At 40.1% G+C, this 26,274-nt stretch overlaps 1 protein-coding gene across 3 annotated transcripts in view; it reads right to left on the bottom strand.

Moving 5' to 3' along the window:
* Window positions 1-13,922: 13,922 nt before the first annotated feature.
* Window positions 13,923-26,274, bottom strand: part of IPCEF1 (interaction protein for cytohesin exchange factors 1) — a 66,814-nt gene continuing 54,462 nt past the window's right edge. For all 3 annotated transcript variants that reach the window (XM_089530164.1, XM_089530163.1, XM_089530165.1), the window contains 3 exons: window positions 24,359-24,746; window positions 15,300-15,490; window positions 13,923-14,766 (listed from right to left, as the gene is read on the bottom strand). In XM_089530164.1, coding sequence (XP_089386290.1) covers window positions 14,563-14,766; window positions 15,300-15,490; window positions 24,359-24,746 — 783 coding nt within the window. In that variant the 3' untranslated portion in view covers window positions 13,923-14,562. The remainder of the gene's footprint in view (window positions 14,767-15,299; window positions 15,491-24,358; window positions 24,747-26,274) is intronic.

Here is a 26,274-nt window from a genome sequence, read left to right as displayed (position 1 = left end):
ACTTTCACATGAAGTCTCAACTCAAGACTCAAGTCTGGGAGCCAACTTTTAACAGAAAAATAAGAGATGGGGCATGTTTCTCAAAGGGTAACAGCAAATGTATTAGGCAACAGGCTTCAGGTGGGGGGTGAGGTCTGCTTGGTAGCCTGTTCTTTCTGCACATCACAGGGCCCTTCTAAAGTTTTCAAGAGTTTTAGAAGGATACTTCCACCTCACGTTCATTGCTTATTGCATTTGCTGTTCCCCTCTGAGAAATACACCCTACACTCTGTGGGCAGGTCTTGCCTGCTGCTCAAAGAGAACAACGGCAGCAAGTCAGCAACTAAAAATGTACAAGTTGTGAGTTGAGTTGAGTCGAATCAAGTTCAGTGCATCATTTATTGATGAGTTGGGTCCAGGTTGAGTCACTGAAGTGACTTGAGTCCAATTTGAATCATAGTCAATTGACTCTCACCTACATCCCTGAGCAAACCCTTGGCCAATTGGAACCATGCTGAGCCCATGTGCAGAGCACCATGGAACAGCTTGCAGCGGAAACATTTGAGAATGACTATACAAACATTATTCCAACACAAAAAGTGAGTTTGTTGATCCCAGTTAAGCTCATTCCTGGAAAAGACTTGAATAGATTAGGAATGGATGATATTATAGACTCCTTCCCATCTGCAGTGACAAGTAGGCCCATCTTCTTCCTCTTGGAGAGATGGAACTCTGCAGCTTGGAGAAAAACATGGTCAGTTCACTCTCCAGTCCAGAAAAGCAGAAAGCAAATGCACAAACCAGCACCAGTCTAATGCAATAGTAACAATGGGGCTTTGGGTTTTAGTCCAGATTTTAAGGGAGCCAACTGCTGAATATATTTTGTGAGAGTTGGGTTTCAGCATCTTGGAAAGCTGCTTTAAACTTTGAACTGAAATCCAAAACACATTCTCTGCTCCATTGACTTGGGAGCTAACAGCCACCACTGGACCAATCTTTGGCATAGAAGGTAAACTTGGGAACCCTGGTATTTGAAGTTCAAGTTGGGCAATGTTCGTCATTACTTTGAGAATATTTACTGCTAGACAGAAATCCTGGTTATAGTTGCAAGGATATTACTTTATTACTGAAAGTATCTCACCTGGGATTATATAACAATGGAATAACAAATTAGTTTAAAAAAATAAAAAAAAGTAAAGAACACTGTTTAAACAATATTGTTCCACCGTAATATACATTTTAGGGCTTTAAAAAAAATCTGAGTGGTTATAATCCTCATAGTTCATTTTTACAAAAAGCTTTTATGATTCTTTCAAAGAGAATGCAATTAAAAAGAACTCACAGGTAGGTTTCCACATTCAACAGCATTTACAGATACTCTTGATTCCTTTAAATCATTATTTCTTTTATTCCAGGAGTAGGTGGATGTTTCTGAGCACCACAAATTCTCTCTGGTGGTTAGTCTAAGCACAAGAATTTGAAGTGTTCATTTGGCTCAATAGAGGAATCATTTTGATGTACATTATTCAGTGCACCTTGTTTAAAGTACTTATGGGAAAGTCTTGAGACAAAGCAGAAACAATGCTGAACTATGCTTTTCTGAGAAAGCATGAATATTCATTGCAAATGCTTGGCGATAAATCATGACATCTTGTTTTGCCTCTCAATGCACTAATAAAGAAGAACCTGAAACAAACATGATTTTCATTAGTGTGGTCTATATAATCAAAGGCATTGACTCACCAGAAGCCACAGAGTGAGGTGAGTAACCATTCTTCCATGGCAAGCCACACTTGGGGCCATTTGAAAGTGCATAACTTCTCATTTGTTATTGGACTGCTGTTGGACCGGAAAAAAGCCAGGGAGTATAGAAGGGAGGGATAGTGTTGGAAAGAAATCTGAGATAGTGAAGATAAGGAGGGTCTGGCTGAGAAAGGATCAAATAGGGCATCTGAGATGATTACCTCTTTCTGCCTACCATAGTGGTAGGGGTGGCTCTACTTGCATAAAATATTAGCCTTTGGTCAGTAGACCTGGAAGAAACTGGACTGACAGTTGAATCAGTGATGACACTGGGGCAATGTCCTTCCCCACACATAAGGCAGCAGGCTAGTTTAGAGGCACTTAATAAATAACTCTTACCTCCTAGATCTTGATACTACCTCCCATGAGCTGCCACCTGCAGAAACATTTTACTCTTTCTAAAGCTAAAGCCAGCTCTGGTTACTGACTGGGGCCTGGAATGACCATAACTCACTTTTAGAATAAAATAAATAAATAAGAAAATTTATATTCAGGAATCTAGAGTATATATTATTTTAAAAAATACTTTTAGACTGTCCCTATTTCATCATACACTGAATTAATAGTGCAGTCCTCTTATTTTTCTACTGAAACTAAGTACAATTGATTTAAACCCCATTTGATCAGCCTTAGTAGAAGCTTGCCATTGGTTATGCAGCAACTAAAATAGTCCTTTCCAAATATACTCTTTGGGACTCTCAAAAGTACCCACTGTTTTGCATGAGTTAGAATAGCCCCTATAGTATGAGATGCATACATACACATGCATATATACTTCAAGCAACATAAAGGAGATTTCAGATTTGGATACTTTGGCCTAAATCACGTTATTATTCTCAACAAAAATAGACCTACTGAATCAATTGCAAATCCCATTGATTCAATGACTTTACATTATTTGTACTGGAATTCATGTCACTTCCCAACCAATATGCAGGTAGGCATGTACTGTGGGATCCCTATGCATTCCTCCTACCTTCTTGTCAGGTATCCTTCACAGGAGGTGTACCCAGTGGTCACTGAAACTTGGCACTATTGCATACCCTCCAACATTTCATAAATGAAAACTGGAACACATATGGCCAAGCAACATCAGACTGTGGCCAGGATGGCAAAGTTATTAATGAGACCTTGCTGCAGTTTGCATTTGTCTGAATCTGCAGGAAAGAGACAGATTCTTCCCCTTCCTCTCCTCTCCCTCTTCCTGAGTTAACTGAGCCAGAATACATTTACACTTTGAACTCAGTTTACAGTGGTTGCAATAAACTGAGAACAAGGGGGGAAGTTGAGAGAAGAGAAACTTTAAAAGCAGTTGGAAAGCGCATAAATAGAGCATTAATCAGAACTGCCTCTGCCAAATGGAGACAGTTGGAAAGTTGCAACATAGGAGACTCTTTCCATAATCCAAGGCCTTATTGTAGGAAAATGCAAAATTTCTTTGGAATTTATCAGATGAACTTTAAAACCGGATCAAGCGTCCCAGGCTGCAGCTGGGATGTGGCATGGAGGTTGGGATTATCACATGCTAAATCACCACCTAATCGCTGCCCACCATCAGCCCGGGTCCCAGCTGCGCCCCACCCACACTTTTTAGAGGCTGGAAAGCTTCCAACTTCAAAAAAGTGCTGGCAGAGCATGACTGGGACTCACAGGACTGGAGATTCTGCTGCTCAGGATACAGCCTTTCCCACTCTGTTGCTCCAAAACCTCAGTTACACTTATCCATATATACATGATTATAGCTGAACCTAATGTATAAGTCGAGGGCACATTTGGGGCCAAAATTATAGATTTTTATATGACTCGTATAAGTCGATTATAAAACTTAGGGGCATGCAGCAAACCATGTAAAGGACAAGGTTTACTGTCATCATACAAAACTGTCTTATTTAGATCCTTCTCAGCCTGATTCCTCTTAGCACTCCTTTGAGGAGAAGTACCAAAGAGGTGCCACCACTGCCATTTTTCTGCCCAAGCATTCAAAAAGGCCAGAAGCAGCATCATGGTGGAATGAGCAGAGGAGGTTGGTGCTTATTTTGGATGCTCCTAGGATGAAGGTCAGAACTAGGTGCCTAGCGATATGACCATCACTGGGCACCTTGTTCTGGCCTCAAAAATGAGGTACCCAAGGCAGTTGCATCGGGTGGTCCAGTGGAATATCTGTGCAAACAGGCACCGTGGTGCAGAAATGGAGGTGAAGGTAACAGGGGCAGAACAGGGCAGCTGCAGGATAATCTGAGTTGCCCCTGGAGTAACTTGGCCAGTGCAGACAAGGCCATAAACTTGAGCTAGCTCCTTTGCTGTAACTGAAAATCTGAACTGAAAACCCGTGCATGGGAGCCACCAGCTGTCATTGTCTGTCACAGGCCCATTTACATTGATTAGTCTGCTTCTTAGCAACTGGATGTTTCTATAGGATAAGAAACATTCAAACTGATTCAAACATTCAATATTAATTCTTGAATTTTGCAACCAAATAACCTTAAGATACATATCCTCCAGGATTTCCTTTGTATCCATGTCAAGTTTCAGATGTCCAGGTTTCACAGGCCCTGTCTGCACAAGCACAGAGCAGCCTGAAATATTCTGTTTCCGGAGCTGCCCCAACCCTTTCCCATTGCAAGGCCCTCCATTCTGATGTCAAGAGGCTGAACACATGCATGTCTTGCTGAGCCACCCAGTATGTCCACCTCCACCTCACATGCATTCTGAGGTCAGAATAAGATACCCAGCAATGATTAGATGGCTGGGCACCATGGTCTGACATCAGAGAGAGAAACTGGTAGCAGGGGCAGATGACTCAACATTACATATTTTAAACACCCACCTAGCATTGGCCACTAGGTGAATGTGAAGCAACCAGTGAGTTTTTAAGATGTTTATCACACTATACTCTTAAAGTGCTACTATTCCACTTTGACTCCTCTAGCTGCCTCCTGTTGCATTCTGGGATTGGCAGTTTTAAGGAGGGGTATTTAGAATTCTGCCTGAGAATTCTAAATACCCCTCCTTAAAACTGCCAATCCCAGAATGCAACAGGAGGCAGCTAGAGGAGTCAAAGTGGAATAGTAGCACTTTAAGAGTATAGTGTGATAAACATCTAAGATTCAGGGTAAGAGGGGTAAACTTTGGTTCTCATGCTGTGTTACCCATGCTGCTTCATATAAATTTTGGTATAAATGATAACCCTTAATGACCCCTAGATGAACTCTGTCCACCATTGCCAGCAAGGCACAAGGACATGTACCACACCCCTGAGGGGTACCCACATCATCATATCTAGAGAGTCGCATAAGAGGATTATCATAGGACCAGGAAGAGCAAATATTTGCCTTGCCTGAGGCTCTTGCCTCCCCAGGGTCTGTTGTCCGAGCAGCTTAAGACCACTAAGACAATCAGACAGGGACATCCAGGTGAAAAGCAAGTAATTAAACACCTTTGTTCTCACCATCAAGCACCTTTGCCAGAGGCAAGATTTTGCCTATAAATATCATCAGATTTGCCTGTTCACTGGGCCAGTCTGGATTTCAGGGGGAAGCTCTGTCCCCTTGAACCCTGACCTGGCTCCTGGCTCCTGGCTCCTGGCTCCTGGCTCCTGGCTCCTGATTCCTGGCCAGTCATTCCATGGCTGAGCCTCATGCCATCCTCATCATATTCCATTTGGATTCCTGGAGGGAGTCTACATTCTGGTACGTATCACCCCAGTGATGCCTAAAATCCTATTTCATGCTAACCTATGCTTTTCCTGAGCCTTGTATGTGTGTGTGTATGCTAGTGAATCGTATGCGTTTTTCCCCTTATAAATAAATTGGTTATTAATTCTAGAAGTCTGTCTCCGCTCCATTTATTGGAATCCCCTGGTCTACTCCGTATACATATCGGGAGACGATTCTGCAAGGGCCGTCGTAGCAGGCCCTCCTCTTGCAATATTTGAGCTAATAACAATAATAATAAAATTCCCCTAAACAGACCGTTGGCTACAGCTGAATGGGCTGGCCATCCAGTCTGTTCACATGAGAACTGCGTTCTGTCCTGTGCCTCATCTGGTCTCCTCACTGAGGGATCAGAAGATGTCATTTTATTTGGCCCCTGCAAATAGGGACATAGTCTTGACGTACAAGACATGTTGTTGTTGATTATGATGATGCTATACCAGTAGCTGTCAAACGTCTGCAGCCACTACACATTTCTCTTAAGTCTTTCCTAAGAATTGCTCTTCCCTTACATTTCTTGATTCTTGATTGAATTCAAACTACCTCTTGGCTAGTTTTGTTAAGTTAATCATTGATCTAATGTTATTTATACTTGATGAAAATCTCCTAATAACAAACTGAGGATCAATGCACAACTCTGTGGTAGACCAGAAGCCAAGTCCTTCTTTGAGCCCTTTAATAAATTGCTGCCAGTTACAGGTGTCCTGTGCACAGGAAAACGTAATAAAGCCTTGATAAAATACTGATAAGGTGACATTACTTCAGTCTTGTTTTTAGATCTCTCTTTGCTCGATTTAGCAACATACAGTAGCTTTAGTGGTCCTTGCTTGGGGGGAAATTTAGCAACATAGTTTTAGTGGTCCTTTCCGGGGGGGGGGGGCAGGAATCGTGCATACTGGTGATCACAGAAGTCATCAGAAAATATTTTAACATAAATTTGTTTTTGCTTAGTAGGAATACGACAAATGGTTTGGATGATGTATTACTTATGAAGATATACAGCTGATGCATATAAAGAAACCTGGCTGACCAGAGTTAAGAAATATTTGGATTCAGGGGAAATATGTACTTGAGAGCTCCTGATGTCTCCTTTCTTCCATATTGGAACTCTCCAGATTTTGTTGGATTGCAAATCCCAGCATTACTCATTGGCGGGATACATACCGCCATTTAGTACGTATAGAATACGTACTAGGGTTAGGAAGGGGCGGTGCTTCCGCACCCCCCTAACCCTAGTACGTATTCTATACGTACAAGATGGCGGCGCCCCTTCCACATGGGCGCCGCCATCTTTGCATATCGGACGCTGAGCGTCCGTACGCGTCGTGCCGCTTGTGACGTAGCGAGCGCGCCCCTGGCGCCTCGCTACGTCGCAAACGCGACGGTAAAAGAAGCTCCATTTTGGAGCTTCTTTTTCGGTCCGCGCGGGAGTCGGGCCGTCTGAAGGCTCCGGCTCCCCCGCGGACCTACTGGCGGCGGCGGCAGACCGCCGCAAAGCGGCGGTATGTACCCCGCCATTGTTGGCTATACTGGCTAACAATTATTGCAGCTGCAGTCCAACAACATTGTGCAAAACCTTTTCCATTCTCTTTATTCTGTAACAGCCCAGCTCATTTTGCTGCATGAGGCAGAGCAGCAAATGGTCAGAATCTCCACCCAAGTCAAAGTGAATAGCTTCCAAAGCCAATGACATTATTTTGGCACAAATTGAGGGTTTCCCAAACAGCAATAAGAGACAACCCTCTCTATTGCCAGGCCAGTTCAAGACTATCTGGTATAAAAGAGTTAGGCCTACATAAAGCCCAGCTCAGGTCTAGTAAAAGGAGGTCCTCCTGTAAGAGTTTCAGGCTTCTTCAGGATCAGAGCTCTCATGGCAGCCCAGAACTCTTGTGAGTTTCTTGTGAGACTTGAAGCATGCTTTAGGGAAGCCTGGCTCATGTGCTATTCATCTCTATTGTCTGGACCCGTAGAGCTGAGAGCAGGAATAGCAGGCCATTTTGAGGCCTTTTTACTGCATACCAAATACTCAGGGGCTTGCGTATGTTTTGCTTTAGGGGGCTTGTGTATGTTTTAAACACTGGAGCTCAGTGGAAGAAATGGTGTGAATGGGGCAAGGCTCAGTAGGATGAGAAAGGGAGAGGCCCCTGGTTTCTAATTTCTTTTTTAAAAATCACATTTAAAAAAAGTTATAAACACTCAGGCACATTCTCAAAGGAGGGAGCATAACAGTTCTGAATTGGGGCAGCTCAGCCTCAAAAGATGTATCTAACTAGCCCAATAAAAGCTCCATTGATCTGCTAAAAGAAAATAGCTACAGCTCTTTGTTTCAACAGTCTAAAGTGAATGCTTATGCAAATCTAAGCAGATTAAGTTCTGACCAAGGCATCTTCAAGTGATAAATACAGTATACGCATGGTAACAAGCAGGTATAAAAATCAAAACATATAGTAAGTAATCAGTGCCTGTAATACAATGGAAGTCCAGTAGATGGTGCATGTGGACCCAGTCACATCTCTCAAAATTAATGTACTTAATGTGTGGTTTTAACTAAAATAAATGCAGATATTTTTCCTAAAAGCAGCCGGAGGAAGATTTTTAAATACAGTATCCATCTTGTCTGCTATGTTTCATTGGAGCACTATATTTCATTTTTTAAAAGTAAAATCAGATGAGGACTTAACATACTTTCATAATATTTACAATAATTAAAAACCTTTCTTTCTTGAACTTTTTAGTTTGACCTTACTGTTACAACAATCAATTAGGAAACAGTCTTCTTTTATTACAGCTGCATCTTGATGCTGCAGTGTTCTAGTCTCACAAAGATTCATAGCCAGCAATCCTTTTAGAAAGGCTCTTTTCAGACAAAGTACGCCCACTAACTGCTCCAAATAAACCTCTATTGTCCCAATGTATCAGCTGATTTCATAATGTCCCAGGTTCTCTTGCCTCCTTCCACTTTCCCCATTTGTCTTCACCTTGTTTACTTATTTATGGAATTTAAATACCACTTTTCTCCCAAAAGGGTTGTCAAGCAAGCTTACTTAAATAACCTTATTCGGATTACTTATTCAAATTACTTGCCATATTGAAATTACTGCAAATTGAGTTCAAAATAGAAAATTCATTCTCTGTTAACTCATTTGAGGGAGAGGAGAAGTGGGGAGAGAATCTTTCCCTTCCCAGTAGGCTCAGGCAAAAGCAAACTGCTGCAGCCTCTCAGCTTGTGTGTTCTTCCTCATTAATAAAATTTGCTGTCTTGAACACACTCTGATGTTACTTGGCCACATGAATATGTTTTCATCTGAAATGTTGCATACTCCTAGATCACTTGGCTTTAGGATCTTTGGGGACAATGATTCAGTTGCACTTTCAGTGCAGTTCTATACATGGCAACCTAAATGTAAATCCAGCTGACTTCAACAGGGATTACTCCCAGATAAACAGGCATATACTGGGGGGCCTTCCCTTATTTTGAGAATAAAAATTAATTATCTTAAATGCAAACTGCAGGAAAAGAGATTCCACCTCAACATTAGGAGGAACTTCCTGACAGTAAGGGCTGTTCGACAGTGGAACACACTCCCTTGGAGTGTAGTGAAGTCTCCTTCTTTGGAGGTCTTTAAGCAGAGGCTGGATGGCCTTCTGTCAGGGATGCTTTGATTGAGAGTTCCTGCATGGCAGAATGGGGTTGGACTAGATGGCCCATGTGGTCTCTTCCAACTCTATGATTCTATTATTATCCTCCCCCCTCCTTCCCCGGTTTTAAATACTGCCAGTGCCCTTCCTTGTTCTTTGCCGAGGGAGCCCAGGCACACGTCCTCCTTTTCCAGGACCTGTCCTCCATTTCATCACTTTCTGTCCAGGAGGGGTTCCAAAGGGTCCCCTGTCATGCACATGACCAAGAAGCAGGGATGGATATATATATATATATATATATATATATATATATAAAATGTTTTATATATAATTGTGTGTGTATTATATAATATTATATAATATATATATATAATATATTATTTATATATGTAATATTATATTTTATATACATTTTATTTATTATAGAAATATATATATATATTATATATACACACACACACACACACACACACACACACACACATATATATATATATATATTCAATTGGGTCATGTCCCTACATTTTTCTTGAAGGCCCTCCATTTTGAGCAGGACTAAGAAGCATGAATTTGCACTTAAATTTTGTAAGCTGCCTTGACTCCCATCACTGGGATAAAGACATGCTATGTGTTGCTGACCATTGTAATTTCCCTTAGAGATTACTTTCTGGGAGCCTGTTTGGCTGGGATTTAAGGGTAGCTTCAATCTAAGAAAGGCACCAGAATCTCACCCTTCCCAGGGGAAACACCTTCAAACTGAAGATGAAAGAATGTTATTGGAAATTGTATGGACAGCTTATATTCTCATCCCTGGAAGTTGGTACATGGGAGGTAATGGCTTGTATTTTCTTCTAAACAGGCACCATGTTCCTTTAACATTCCTTGTGTTCAGGAGCTTCACGCAGATGTGTCTGAAGCATGTTCTGTCAGGCAACATTACTATTCTTTAAAAATGGGAAATCTGAAAGGATCCCTTTTCACACACACACACACCTTCCAGGCTACTCCAAAGCAGCTTTGGAGTCCTTTGGGAGTCTGCCTCTTTTAAATTCTCCTATAAAGAGGCTTTTGATTTTGGAGGAGCAGGGGAAACTGAGGAAGACTAGCAATGGCAGGAGAAACTTTGGAGTATTTCAGTTCAGAGTTTTAAATGGAAGAGGCAGTATGGTACATTGATTAGAGTACTGACTGGTAGAATACTGGTAGTTTAAATGGTGATTATCCTGTGAAAATCATGCAATCTCAGTTAAAGCATGATTAGCATTTTCACACACAGCATGATAAAAGAGCCATTATTCTGGGAATAACCAGGCAATAAGCGGCAAGAAATGATTCATGCTATTTTCCTGTGAATGATTTGTTGCTGTTTATTGCCTGGTTATTCCTAGGATAATGGCACTTTAATCGCTTTTCATTATGTCATGCAAAAACCTTTATCGCTGTTGCACAATTTTCACGGTATAATCCTGGGATAATGGCGCTTTATGCATGATGTTGTGTGAAAGTCTTAATTGTGAATAGGTGATTTTCATGGGATATTTCCAATTGTCCCCATGTGATAAAGTCCTAAGACTAGAGAAGCTGGAGCTCAAATTCCTCACTTGACTATGGGGCTATCTAGTAGTAGTTGATAGATTCCATGTCAGTGGGGATATAAATTGGCTCTGGATTTTAGTCCAAATGTTGAAGGAGCTATTCCAGGTTCTGATCCTATTTAGAGATTAGTTTTCAGCACCTTGGATATCTCCTTTAAAGTTTGGACTAAAATCCAGTGCAGATTCACCACCCCACTCTCATGGATGCCACTGGGTCTGTTCTGCTGGTGATCAGGGAACAGCAGAATGATTCATTCAGCCTCCTTCCTAGTGAGTGATGCTGCTACAATCAGAAGCAAGACTCCCATCTCAGTTTCTCATCATACCACAAATTACAGGCAGAAAGGGGATGGGACTGCTATTCTGCTGCGCGCCAGTTGTTAAGAGCAGATATGGCTGTTAAGGTAGGTCTGGCGGTCAAGCCAAGAGATGACACTCAGGTCACAGATTTGTAATTGTGGGTGCATCTGCGCTGCAGAAAAAATCCAAGTTGACACTGCTTTACTGTCATGGCTCAATACTATGGAATTCTGGTAATTGTAGCTTTGTGAGACATTTAGTCTTCTCTGTCAGAGGGCTTTGGTGTCACAACAAACTACAATTTCCAGAACTACATAGCACAGAACCATGGCAGTTAAAGTGGTGTGAACCTGGATTATTTCTGCAGTGCAAAATACAGCCAAAGTCAGCAATGTAAGATTTCAAAAAAGAAAAAAGAGAGAAAGTAGAAAGTATAGAGTAGAATCTACCGTCACCTTTGAGACTGTTCCATTTTGGCATGAGCTTTCATGGTTATCAGTCCTCTTCTTTAACTGGTTGATATCCACAAAAGCTCGTGCTAAAATAAATCAGTTAGTCTCAAAGGTTAAGTTAGCTTCCTCCCCCTCACACACCCCCTTATTTTAATGCTGAAACAACTAACACAGCTATCTATTTGAATATATGTATATTGAATCCCCAGGACAAAAGCAGGGCAGAGCTCTACCTGAAGCAAGAAAATCAGCTAATTTAGGAAGATGATTTGGAGAATGATTCTGAAGCTGTTGCAAAATATAACAATGAGTTGGTGTGACTTTCTTAGACAAGGAAGAACCAAGAACAGCAGCTGCATTCTAACAATAGGATTATATGGGGGAAGTCAAGTAGTTTTGTTCTGACATTTTAAGCAGGGCATGTAACACTCCAGGAGACAGTACAAAAATAATGAAAAATGGTAAAGCAGAAATGTCAGTTGCTTTATGAAGACTTCACACAAGCCATGAAATACCAACTGTGCATATGTGAAGAAAGCCACAGTATTTCTTTCCTGTTATCAGAAAATTTAGCTCTCCAGTAAAGGACAGAACACTTTCTATACTTAAAATGAATGTGTGCGTGTGTAATTTTTTAAAGAAAAAAAACCCTCTTAAAACAATGCACTGATTTCTCATGACAGACAGCTCCTCTGGAACATGTTAAGTTTTTCAACTTGTATGGGGGTGACTTTTTTTAGCAGTGCTAAAATTTCCATTTGTTTTTAAAATGATTGGCAGTGTCCTTGTAAAATTGTCTATATATTTGTTTAAAACATTCTTATTCTACAATTCTGTTATTTCCCCCATACAGTTCTGTTTCTTATTACACACACACACACACACACACACCCTCCTGGAGCATCGCATAGGCAACTGACTGATCACCTGGGTGAACAGACTGATGAACTGGGGAGGCCCTTGATCTGACCCAGCAAGGTTCTTTCCATATACTTATGGGTGTTAAAGAATAACATGGGTTTCTAGGATAAGGCATTCAAACACACTGTGCTGCAGACTGAAGATAAATGTACACTCTGCTGAAACCTCATTGTATTTTTATAAAGAATTTGTCAGGTACTGGAGGGGCTCATCAATAGGGCCATAGTGTTAGTACACCCTACATCCCCACACTGTATTTGGAGTTTTCATATTTTCATATCTCATGCCAAGCATGTTCTTAAGAAGTCATGATGACCTTTGGGACAGCAAATGAATTTCCCATGGGAAGAACACAGAGACCCAAAGACATATGAAACGACCCAGGGAACACCAAGACAAAAGCTAAATGAGTGTGCTGATCACTCCTTTCTCCTCCAGGATCTCTGCATATTCTCTTGCAACAATAAGATTATCACACCAGTGCTTACTGTCTGTCAATCGGTTCTCAAATGTTGAGAAAGCCTGGGACGCTTCCTCATCTTCAGAGAATCATCAGCTCCCTCTAGCACCATTGAATCATTCCAGGAGAGGGAATTTCCTCTGAATGCAAAGTTTTTTGTAATTCTGAAGTTAAAGCTATTGACTGGTCTGGAATCCCATTGTCAATCCCATGAGAAAGCCATCAGGTCTTTTTTTACATTGTAAGATAACACCTAGGACTCCTTGAGGCTAGGATCTCTTATATAACTGTCATTTCCAAACCTAGACTCCCTCTTGTGTGCACAGATAGAGTCTTCCACAAACTGCGTTGCCTTCAGACTTCGGCTGAGTCATGTCCTGCTTTCCATGGTCTCCTCTTCAAGTCAGGTAAATATTGCCCTCTCTACATCCTCAAACTCTGTTATATAATTTTGATACCTGTGTGTGCTGCACTTGTCTGAACTACTATTGCGTGTCTGAGTGCACTTTTGCATATTTCTGAATAAAAAAATTCTTGATTTACCCAAACTTGGAGTTAATAGTGGTACACACAGGTGAAAACAATCTTCAAATTACCCAGCCTCTTGTAAGCTTGCCTAAGCTACACAAAATCTCCCAACCTTTTAAAGAGAAGCTGACACAGTTGGCTAGAATTCCCAAGTTCCACCTCCCCAGCTTTCTTTGGAAAACAATAGGGCCAACCAACCATTGCATAGAAAGTGGCAGTTGCTAGAGATATGCAGTAGTTGCCTTCCAGCCATTCCACTTGAGATTTTCCCTGAGCCAGTCATTGGAGTTGTGTCTGTGCCATGTTGCCTGGCCCACATGCCCTAACCCAACTAGCCTCCCACAGATATGGGGAAGAATATTTTCCCATCATCAGTGCTGAAGTGAAACACTACTCTTCTCTCTCTCTCTGTATGTGTATACAAAAAGTGGAGGTGAAGTGAGAATCTTATTCTTTGAGATGTGGTAGCAAAAGGTCTCACATTAACCCTGACACTTGATAAAACTGAGAGGAGAAGCTTATTTGTGCAATATTGAAGAATTTATTTGGTCATGAAAAACAGGTCAAATGCAACTGTTGCCTCATGGTGCCAGGAAACATCTATAATTGGGCCATTAATAAATATGGAAACATTATGACGGCAAAAGGAGACTACTGAACTGATTATGAAAAGACATTCTAGGGTACAGTTATTGTCATTTGACTTATTTCCTCTGTGCTTAAAACAGCTTCTCATAATAAAGGATTAAAATTTTAATTGGCACTATTGGAAAATGGTATGTGTTATTTTAGCTTTATCCTGATAGCATCTCCCCAACTTGTTGCTTCCTTCAAGAACATTTAAAATAGCCAAGACCTTTTATTTACAATATGTACAAACACATTAAAATGTCCAGATACTGCACTTGCTTAGGAATTCTTTTTATGGAGGCAAAAAATCCAGTCCGTCAGGTAAATATCCTCAGAATTTCACCAAGACTAGCTTCATGATGTGATCATTTAGATGGCAGCTTTCTATCTTAATGGAATATTAAAGAAGGAAATAGTGCTCTGGAGAATGGGTTCAGTTTTCCATTACATGAAGCAATGACCTCCTTGAAAAATCAAAACTTGAAGTGATAGCAGCTTAAACTATTAGTAAGTGAAGAAAATTGTTGCCACCAACCCAGTTTTCAGATGGTACTTTCAATGAAGGATGGCTGCATTGCCAATTCTGATTCTGTAACATTTTCTTGAGACATGTTCAGCACATCCTGCTGCTGATAGATATCCTGAACCAACATGGTATTTGTAGTTTTCCATTCTCTGAATTTCCTTGCTGTTAGCTTGGGGTCCTCCAGCAACTGGTTAATCATGGCCAGGTCATGTTCTTTGCACTAGCAGAAAAACAAGAAGAAGAAGTGAAGAAGTAGTTCAAAGAATTGGAAATTCGAACTGGTGACCACTAGAGGTCTGTCACATCTATATTACTGTCCATTCATGTTTCCTTCCCATTCATTCATTCATTGTTTATTTATTTATTTCTAGGATTTATTCAAGGCAATCGTGATTTTAGTTTACACACACACACACACACACCATCCAGTGACTGCTGAACAGCCCAGTGCCAAATTGACCTAAGGCAATTAGGGAAGGAGATCCAGCACAGTGTAGTGGTTTGAGTGTTGGACTATTACCCTAGAAACCAGGGTCCAATTCCTCTCTTGGTCATGGAAACTCACTGGGTGACCACTCTTAGCCCCAGAAAACCCCATTATAGGTTTGCCTTAGGGTTGCCATAAGATGGAAATGACTTGAAGGCACACAACAACAACAACAACAACAAGTTAGGGGGGACTATACCTCCCAGAATCCCTTATCCAGAATTTTCTTAGCTCTGGCTTTATTTCATCACATCTGAACTCTTTACCTTTAATGTACTGTTCAGTGCTCGGATTTTGTGGAGTTTCTCATTCACTGATGGGTTTTTGCTTCTTTTGATAAAGGATTTTCTCAGCTCTTTTTTTGTAGAAGGCCGGCGGTCCCCAATAGGAGATAAACTTGCTTGCTCTAAAGACTTGTAAAGTTTCTCCATTTCATCTTCGGAGCATTTTGCACGATCTGTAGGACAGAAGAGATGGGGATCTATAAAGCTCTGGTGCCACTGGTTTTTGTGAATAAAACAGGTGAATACACATGTGATGCTTCGATGGAGATTACACTATCATGAAAGGGAGAATCATGGAAAAAGTGATACTCAGACAAACCACTGGTTAAGATCCTGTATCATTAGACGTAACTACAATGAAAGGGCTCCACCATCATAGCTACTACATCTGATAATGCCACCTCTTCAAAAAGCTACCTTTTCAGCAAGGCTGTGTCCTAAATAGATGGTTCCAGAGGTGCTGCATTGTCTACAGTACTCTCAAGGACGTAGCCGGGGGGGGGGGGTTCTTGGGGTCCGCCCCCCCTTCAATTAGAAAAATGAATGGTGTGTGCTGCTGTGCCGCCGCACCCAAGCCCCATTATAATGGTGGCACTTAGTCTGGACCCCCCCTTCCTAAAATCCTAGCTACATCCCTGGTACTCTCTCAGTTGTAGGGTGTGTTGGGTGGCAGCTATCAAGACCCCCTTGGGGTCCTTCCACAATAACTTATCGCAGTGTACCCTACAACCAGCAGAGCCCTTCAGACATCATGAATATGAAGAAAACTCTTTCAACAAATTCTTCAAAAATAAGCTAAAATGAAATTCCCCTTGATTTGCACCAGTCAATTTCAACAAGAACAACTATTGCTAGCATGGAGGGACCCACGTTATACCTTCCTACCAAATTAAAGATGGAGACCCTCTCAGGAAAAAAAATGGAAAGAAAGTGGTAACTCTCTCTGTCACTGAGCACAGTAAACTTAACTAAATATACAAAGGAGATTCAAAGGTGGAGATTTAAGAGCTTAGCACTCAAAGCCCTTTGCCTGGATAGACTAATCAATCTATCAATATCAGTTTCTCTTACATTAATTTTTTTCTAATTTCAATTTTTCCCCTCTTCAATATAAAGAAATTTGCCCCCTACCCCCACCCCAAGAGTGAATTATAATGGAATTCACACACACCTCTAGTAAAAACAGAAATGTTTGCTCCAACAGGCCAGGACTAGACTAGCAACAGTTTCCCAGAGGACCTTTGTGTCAGTTGACCTTTTTGATGGTAAAATGACCTTCCTGAAGAGATGTTGTTATTGTTGTGTGCTTTCAAGCCATTTTTGAGTCATGGCAACCCTAAAGCAAATGTATCATGGAGTTTTCTTGGCAAGCTTTCTTCAGAGGAGGCATGCTATTGCCTTCCCCTGAGGTCGAGAGCATGTGACTTGCCCAAGGTCATCCAGTGGGTTTTATGGCTGAGGTGGGAGAACTGGTATCCAAAGTCATAGTCGAACACACACACCGCTATGACACACTGGCTCTTATCAGAAGAGACAGAACAGCTGAAAATATTTACTGCATTTAAAATAGCATTTAAAAACATCTCTCTTTTGGCAGGCCTACCCAATCCATTTTCAATTATGACTTTTTAATTTGTACATTCTAAAGAATGTGCACTTATGAGTATATTTCAACAGCATTATAGTATTGTATTTTAATTCTTGGTTTTATGTGTTTTTAATTGTGTTTTTTATTTTAACCTGCTGTACTCCACCTCAAGGCTTGAGCAGAGATGGGAAAGAAATAAAATTTGTTGTTGTTGTTGTTAAGCAGTTCACTACATGGATGAGTGTGCTCATGAAGGGAGTCTCCATGTCAGCATCTGACAGTTGTTTGCACTTCTATACAAAAGGGACATTTACTATTAGAAATTACTTCAACTTCACTCATGGAACCAATAGGTTAATAGTAAACTTGTCACTACATTCCCCCCCGGAAGCTGTGTACCTGATCACTCAGTGAAAATAGAAATGGTAATTTTTTGTTGTTTGTGTAGCAGACATCCATGCTATTTGTCTTCTCATCCTAATTCTTGCATCATCATTTTCCTCCATTTGTTTTAATAAAAACTTTATTTTAATACCACACTTTAGCTCTGTGGTGGTCCTCCAATATTTGTACTTGAATACACTTCCAGGTGTATGCACTGATTCATTTTTACAACATTCTACAAATATAAAAATCCTATGCTTAAAGAAAAGCTAAATATAGCTTATTGCATTAACACAATGCTATAGCAAAGGGACTATAGGAAATGCTCCTGTAGCATTTCCTGTCCTCATTAAAAATCTTTCTATTATAGCAAAAATCCTTTCTGTTTGTTGTAGGAAATGCAGCTGCATACAGTTGGTTAACAGAGACAACAAGATAAGAATTGTCTTCTACTGAGTCTGGTCATTAGTCTATCCAGCCTAGTAATGTAGATACTGACTGACAGTGTCTAGGGCTTCAGCCAGGATTCTTTCCTGGAGGTATTTCAAGATGCCCACCCAGCATTTCACCTTGCTGCATGCAGAACATGCACTCTCTCACTGAGCTCTTTCCCCTCAACTATGGAATGGCTATTGGGAGGGAGCTATTGTTGAAACACAGTGAATCTTGGTGCTGGGGACAGGGAACTGTACAGGAGTTCCACATGCAGAACTCTTCTGTTGCATGGGGCCATGCAAGTTTTCATCCAAGGATAAATCAAAAGACACAGATATGTGTTCTGAAGCCAACTGTTAACCAAAATATTATTCTGTGCAATACACTTTTGAAAGCTAGCATGGTGTACTGGTTTGAGCATTGGACTACAACTCTGGAGATCAGGGTTAATCCCCTGCTCCGTCATGAAAACCCACTGAGTGACCTTGGGCAAGTCACATACTCTCAGCCTCAGAAAATCCTGTGATAGGTTCTCCTTAAGGTCACAATAAGTTGTAAATGACTTGAAGGAACACATCAACAACAAATGCACTTTTATCTCAACAGGTTTTCTATTTAGGTGTGCACATACTAGTGTAACATGGAAATGTGAAAGACAGCACAGTTTTATGACAAAGATAGGCCACTTTCAAGGGTCAAGGTACCACAGTAGGTGTGTGTCCCACTTGACAATGGAAGCTCACAGGCAATGATGAGAAAAGCTAGGGCCTTCTTGACAGCTGTTCCAAAATATAGGAATTCCATTCCTTGCTGGAGAAGTACCTTCTTTTACTATGTTTCACTGCATAACAAAGTCTTTCATGTAAAGTTTTACGACCTGTTATATTCATATTATCCATCTGTTTTTTAAATTACATTTTGTTTTTTGTTTTTTGTTTTTTGTTGTTTTTTTCTTCATAACCAACACCTTGTACTGCACCAGGAAAAAAAATTACATTTTGTAATTATGTTGCTTTTGACCACTCTTAACTGCCCTGAATGGCATGGGTGGGGTGTTATCAGCACGCTGATGACAACCAAATATATTTCGCCATGTCTTGCTCTACAGATATGACTTCAGATGTCATCCCTCCTCTCAATGAATGTCTTAAAGCATTAATGGACTGGATGAGGAAAAACAGATTGAAGCTGAATCCAGACAAAACTGAGGTATTTACGGTGGGGCCCCCTAAACCAGGCATTGTGATATAACCTCCAGTCCTAGATGGGATCACACTTTCCTCTGCGTTTGCAGTCTGGGGGTATGCCTAGATCCATTGCTTCACTTGACAAATCAGGTGAATGCGACAGTCAGGATCTCCTGTTATCAGCTTTGGCTGATACGCCAACTGGATCCTTTCCTGGAAGCTAGGGACCTAGAAACTGTGGCGCATGCGCTGGTAACCTCACAACTCCATTTCTGTAATGCACTCTACATGTGGCTAGCCTTGTGCTTAGTTCGGAAGCTTCAATTATTACAGAACATGGCAGCCAAGTTGATCTCTGGCACGGCCAGAAGTGAACATATAACACCTGTTCTAAAATCACTCCACTGGATGCCTATTAGTTTCCGGGCGCAGTACAAGGTGTTGGTTATGACCTTTAAAGCCCTAAATGGCTTGGGTCCAACCTATCTTCAGGACCACCTCCCTCTGTACAATCCACCCCTCTGGGAGGAATCTGTTGCAACCTATAAAAAACAGACTGTCTGCCCCATAGGACTTCTTCGGCAACTGCTCCCAGATTATGGAATGGCCTGCCAGAGGAGATCCGTCATATTACCAGCTTAAACAGCTTTTAAAAAGCTGTGAAGACGGATTTCTTCCAGCAGGCATTCCCTGAGTAGATAACCGACTACTAAAAAACTGAACATTGGAACCTACTACTGGAATTATGCTATAAACATTGTTGATTGATTGGTTTTTTTAAGGTATGTTTTAACTCTGTACAATTTAATTATTATTTTAAGGAAGTGGGATATTGGAATATGGAATTGTATCATTTTAATTGTAAGCCGCCCTGGTTGTGTTCCATAGAGAGGCGGGATATAAATAATTTTTATTATTATTATTTATTATGTTAATACTAGGGGTTTTTTTGGTTTTTTTTTTTTTTTTTTTTGGTCTGTTAAGCGTAGTATCAGAATAACACCTATGTTCATCATACACAATACGTTTTCTCACATCTGAGCATCTGCCCATGAAAATTTGTTAAAGACCAAAGGAAGGAAGTGGCTCTCTATGGGACTTATATAACACCATTTTGCTTATCACAGTGCACTAAAGGTGTTAAATGTCATTCACACATGTAACTAGCCACCCTGAAGTGACTCTGAGGGCCCAAGGAAGCAGTGTCACTTGATAACAATGTTCAACTTTCTTTTTAGACCATGATTCTCACAAAGATTTCATGCTACTTCAGGGCTACTCTGCTAAGTGTGAAATAAAGAATACCATGCATGGCAACCAATCTATTGCCAAACAATCTTCCTTCCACCTTGTGCCCTTCCCACTGCATCCCTTCCCAGAATGTAGGGAAATAAAGGGGGAAAGGAGGAGTGTTTGTAGGCCTCTGCAGAAACCCAGTAGATCCAAGGATTCCAGATTGTAAGCCTGAGGGCAGGGAACCGTCTAACTAAAAGTTTGTATGTACAGCGCTGTGTAAATTTACAGTGCAATAATAATAATAATAATAATAATAATAATAATAATAATAATATCATCATGGGAATTACATTTCTGACAAGAAAGGGTTTTTAAAAAATAAATAAATAAATACTAAAGCTCCCAGAATCTTCAGTCTGTTGTCATGCTAACTGATTTCTTACACTGTCTACAGCAATTTAAGCAAATGTATGCCCCCCCTTTTTTGTGGCATGTTTCCTCTTTTGCGGTGATGTGTAAGTGGCCTCCTTAGTCCCTTCCCTAAACATCATCTATAGAACAATTCACCTCAAGGTTCCTATAGACAGATTACACTTATTCATTCATTCATCTACCCATTCAATCTGTTTTCATCCCACTAAGCCTTTCAGGCAGTACACAGAGAGTTACTCCATTTATATTTTCTATGACTGAGAAGGCAGAAGAGAGGGAGACCATCCCAAGGACAACCAAAAGGCTTTCATTCCTCTCAATCCAGGTCTTAAACAAAACAGCATTTTCTCTGTGAAAAAGTGTACATTTTGCACAGAATGAGCCTCAAATGGTGAGTATTTTTTAAAGGGAAGACTTTTTAATGCTTTTCTTGCAGCAATGAGAAGAAAAAATGGTTCATCTTGCCAGTAAAGCATGAAACATTGGCCTGAATCCTATTGTTAGAATGATTATGATAAAGTACTAAGGAAACTACATACACACTTATTTATATCCTGCTCTAGATGGCTCTTGCAGTCCCCCCCCCATCTATGATTCTGTGATTCGATATCTCAGTATAATAAATTATCATCAGAACACACTACAAGTTACAAAAATAAGGTAACAAAAGATGTTGTTGTTCACTAAATAAGGAGACCCAACAATGAACTCTATCCTGTAGCAACCAGAGCTTGAGAACAGTTCATTTTAAAAAAAAATAGATCTATTACTCTTATTTTTTAACATTTTCAGCAACAACTTTTAACTTTGATATTGTAATGCAGCAGCATAATTTCTGAGAAACATTTAACTTTAATTTATTAGCGATCAGTTTTAGTAATTCTGTTTTTTATGGTTTAATAAATTAGTTACTGTAACTTAATGAATTAATTTTCTTGAATTGTTTTATATCAATGCTAATACTAATATTTCCAGATCCTGAGGGCACCAGAAAGACTAGACAGAGTAGCATATTTAAAAGGGACTGAATACAAGAGAAGCCTCTTAATGTCATATATATATATATATATATATATATATATATATAGAGAGAGAGAGAGAGAGAGAGAGAGAGAGAGAGAAGAAAATGGACATATTCTCCTGTTTTGCACCACTGTGAAAGGTACAGAAGACATTGTTTCTTTTCTTTAGACTGTCGGTTCCATCTTAAAATAGAGGAAGAGAATGACAGTTTTGAGGCTCCTTGCAAGTTGCAACATGTATCATTTTTATCAATGCTTTCCTCCTCTTCATGTCCTTCATTCAGTGCCCTGACCCTTCCTCCAATTACAGATTCTGGGTAACACTACTTACAAAATGTGAGAGTTTCCCAAGGGCAGTCCAGGCTAGGATCATATTTCACATTGTGAAAATATACTGACTAGGGAAGCTGCTGTCCTGTTATGGGTCCAGCAATATCAGCAGAACTAGGCATGAGAACTGCTATTGTTGTTTTCCCTGCACACCAGAGATCTCCCTTAGAGAGTTAAGAGAAAGCACTGAAGAATCAGATTCATGACAGGATCAGAGAAATTGCCTTGCCTGTGATCACTGACTCCAGGAGATCCATAAATACTTCAGGAAGGAGGATGTTATTGCTGCTCCAGAAGAGACAAACTATAATAATATAAAGAGGGCTCCATTCTGTTGTAGCAGTGTTTGGCTTTCTCCAGCTACACACACATAGGCACACACACACTTCCCTTTTATTTGCCATCTGCTGTAATCAAGCACATTACCTCAACAACTGCCAAAGGAAGTAAAAAAGAAAAGTGGTTGCTTGCTCCTTATTATGGCAGTTTGTTGTTGTTAACTGCTGTCACGTCAATTTCAGCTTATGGTGATCCTATGAATAAGAGACCTCCAAGGCTTGCAAACTCAGGGCTATGTTTTCCTTGATTGAGTCCATCCATCTGTACTGCAGTCTTCTCCTCTTTTCCTACTTCTTTCTACCTTACCAAACATCATTGTCTTCTCTAGGGAGACAGGTTTTTTTTCATAATATGGCCAAAGTACAAAAGTCTCAATTTAGTCAAAAAGAAACCTCTGGGGCTGTAAGCACGTACTCAAGCCTTTGTTTATCACTTCACTCTCAAAGAATTCACCACGTGAAGTTCCGGTCATCCCCCCCCCTCCACTTTCAAAAAAATAAAATGTAAGGCAAATATTAATCTTGGTTGATAGCAAATCAAGAAAGACAGGTTAGCCTAACCCTTTCCTTTCTCATCCTTTTCCCACAAGAGATCACCCTTGCTAGAGTGCTTATTTGTCCTCAGAAGAGGAAAAATTGGGAGGTAAAATACGGACTACACATTGTGTCAGTTACACAATGAATATAAAATTCCTTTGACACAATCACTTCCTTCCCTGCTTCCCAAAGGGTTTCTAGCAAATAATTTTCCATTCCTCAACTCTGTTCTTGCAAAATTATGGCAGTCTGATTCCATTTGGATTGCCATGGTTCCATGCTGTGGAATCCTGGGATTGACAGTTTGGTGGGGTACCTTGAATTTCTGAGTCCACTCCCTTGAACTACAGAAGTACAACTGTGCGGAACAAAATTCCAAGTGCTTTACCTATGAATTCTAGGATTCTATGGGATGGGACCAGAAAAAGTTGAATCCCACAGTTATAAACTGCATACTTGTACTATGGTTACATTCTTAATCATGACTTAAGTGATTTCATCAGAAAGCAAAATCTTGCTATTGTCCACATAAGCATCCAGAAGATAAGCCCTTCTTCACAATGCTGAAGCTAGTTGGAAATAGAAAACTTTTTGGACATGTAAGCTAAGCTCTGGATTTGAGAGGTGAATCTAATTTTTTTAAATGTTTTCTTTGGCTGGCTAGTCCACCAACATCAGAAAATGAACTTTTCATATTATTGGGCAAAACAGTCCATCTCTGCTAAGCGGTCAGCTTTCGGTGGTCCCTGATTCCCTTAAACACAAGTGATTTTACTTTTGGTCTCTAGCTTCCTAGGAAGAATTAATCAAAAGTCCAAAACTACATTCTCTCAGACCCTCTTTTCTGCAAGGACCTCTGCAGATGTTCTAAACCCCAAAATTCTAATCATTCAGGTTAGAAGTTAGATGATTCCATTGATTTTTTTACTATGTTTAATTGTGGTAGTCTCTTGTCTTTCCTTCCTCCCACCCAAACAAACTTCTATTTATATCTGGACATTTGGCTGCATTGTTTTAAAAAGGAATTTCTCACTAAACCTTTCCCATGTGCAGGCCTGCATGGTTGCTAAGCTACTCCATGTGTTCGTAAGATATTTCAATAGGTTTTGTTTAATTTTGTGTCTGTTGGGCTTTGAAAGGGTACATTCAAAACATCTTCTTTTTAAAATTTTCCAATATCTGAGCTAAGGGAGGGGGGTTCAAGAAACAAGCTTAGACACTCCTGAAGCAACTGGACAGACTATATTGTGTTGAGTGGTTTGACCCAGCTATTGGCCCTGATCAATTCATAAACAATCCATAAACAGATATTATTTGCCATCTTTCAAGTTAATATCTGAATTTTATGTATTTGTACATATCTTTATGTGAAGATAAATTGTTTTCTTGTGATTCCTTGTCTTTAACATGTAACACAGAATTTGCTGGGTAATTCCTCTGATCAAACAAATGTCATGTTTAAATGAAAAGATAGAGGAAAAAATGGCAGAACAGCCAGCATGGGCTGATGGATTAGTATATGGCCAACAAATATATATTTTTTTTTACTTACCTTTTGATAGAATTTTTGATGCAATTTCTCCAAGAACAGACAGGTTGTCTTTGGTGCTATCTAATGAAGATGTACCTTCAGCTAAAGAAATCCGAAAGCTGCCCTCAGGTTTAGCAGTACCACTTCCCATTTTCTCATGACAGTCTATTGCCAGGCGATCTGTGCTGTCAAAGTCACCAGAAGCAGCTGAAGGTAGGTTGCCTGCCTCTTCCCCAATGGAAGAACTATTAACAAAGTCAAGCCATGATTGTCTCTCTGAATGTAATGCTTTGGACAATGAAGAAGAAGATGAGGAACCTTGGGATTTCATCACAGTGCTTTCCGGCGAGGACAAAGAACATGATGCTTCACTTGATACACATGATGTTAAGGAAGCCTCTTGCTGGTCCTGTTTTCCAGAATCAATAAAGCAAGAGGAAAGGGAATTAAGTCATAAACTAATGATGGATGGCATCAGGAACACTACACACACACACACACACACACACACACACACACACCAAATAGTAACTGACAACAAGGGGCACTTATATACTATATGGGCAATTTGCCAGCTCTGTGAAATTATTAATTTTGTAGTTAATTTTGCTTAAATTTTACCCAGCCAAAGATGTCTTACTCCAAGCACCACTGTTTTAAAGCAGAAGATTATGGAAGTGAACTACTTTCTGATAAATTTCTTGGTACCTTCTGCCAAGAGGCAAAGAGAAAGAGCAATGTATTTTGCAGCAGAGAGAGAGAAAGAAAAAGGTATCAGTTGCTACCAAGATAATAAATGATATTCAAAGCAATAATTCCAGGAATTATCTGTCTTTTCAGATTATCGCCTCTGACCCTCTAGATATGGAAGTTGCTTAGTGCAATTTAGAGTGTCCAAAGATTTGGTAACAGAAGAATTGTAAGATCACAGTGCCTCACTCCTATCATGAGAGGTACTTATGCAAGGTTGAATACAGAATATAATAATGGATTGTATGAACCAATGGCTGCTCCTCACCCTTCTGATGAATATTCCTCAAATCTGCCTCCTTTTCTCTTTTTGTATTTGGTATCTAACATCACCTTGTAGCAGAGCTGAGCAACCTTCAGCCCTCTCAATGTTTGGAAGGGGGCCTACAACTCTTATCAGCCCCACCCAATATGGCCAATAGTAAGGGATTACTGGGATTTGTAGTCCAAAATATTGAAATACCAAAGGTTCCCAACCCCTGCCTTACTCTTACTTACCCTCTATCCTGAGATCTGTAAAATGGTTGCAGTATTTGAACCATCTAGATAAGGGGCAGGATTTTTTTTTCCAGTCCAAGAACCAAACTGACCCTGAAGAAGCACATTTGGGGGGGGGGGTGTTCATAGACTCATAGAATCATATAATCATAGAGTTGGAAGAGACCACAAGAGCCATCCAGTCCAACCCCTGTTATGCAGGAACTCTCAATCAAAGCATCCCCGACAGATGGCCATCCAGCCTCTGCTTAAAGACTTCCAAGGAGGGAAATTTACACAGTGGTGGTGTAAATTTACAGCGCTTTATAAATAAAGGTTAATAATAATAATAATAATAATAATAATAATCTCTCCCAACTCTATGATTCTATGATTCAAGCAGGCCGTTAAAATCTAACTATGTCCAGGGAGATTTCTTATTGGAGTGTTTACTTCTGTATATTTTAGTGGTTTTATATTTTAACTTTTATTATTATTATTATTATTATTATTATTTATCCCACTTTCCCCCAAAATTGGGACTCAAGAGTGGGTAATACTACGGTATTTTTAATTGTGTTTTGAAATTGTCCTTTTTTAAAAAAACATATTTTGTGAGTACCTTTCTGTCCAATTTAGGAGAAAGGTGGTATATCAATAAATTGAATGAATGAATGAATAAAATAGTGTTGATGTGCTGTCTCCCCTTG

Source organism: Sceloporus occidentalis, unplaced genomic scaffold (genome assembly GCF_023333645.1).
Source record: "Sceloporus occidentalis isolate IW3139 unplaced genomic scaffold, rSceOcc1.0.p SCAF_6, whole genome shotgun sequence".
In the NCBI taxonomy this organism is placed as follows: Eukaryota; Metazoa; Chordata; class Lepidosauria; order Squamata; family Phrynosomatidae; genus Sceloporus; species Sceloporus occidentalis.
The sequence above is the reverse complement of the archived record's forward strand: the minus strand, read 5'-3'. Positions and strand labels throughout refer to the sequence as shown.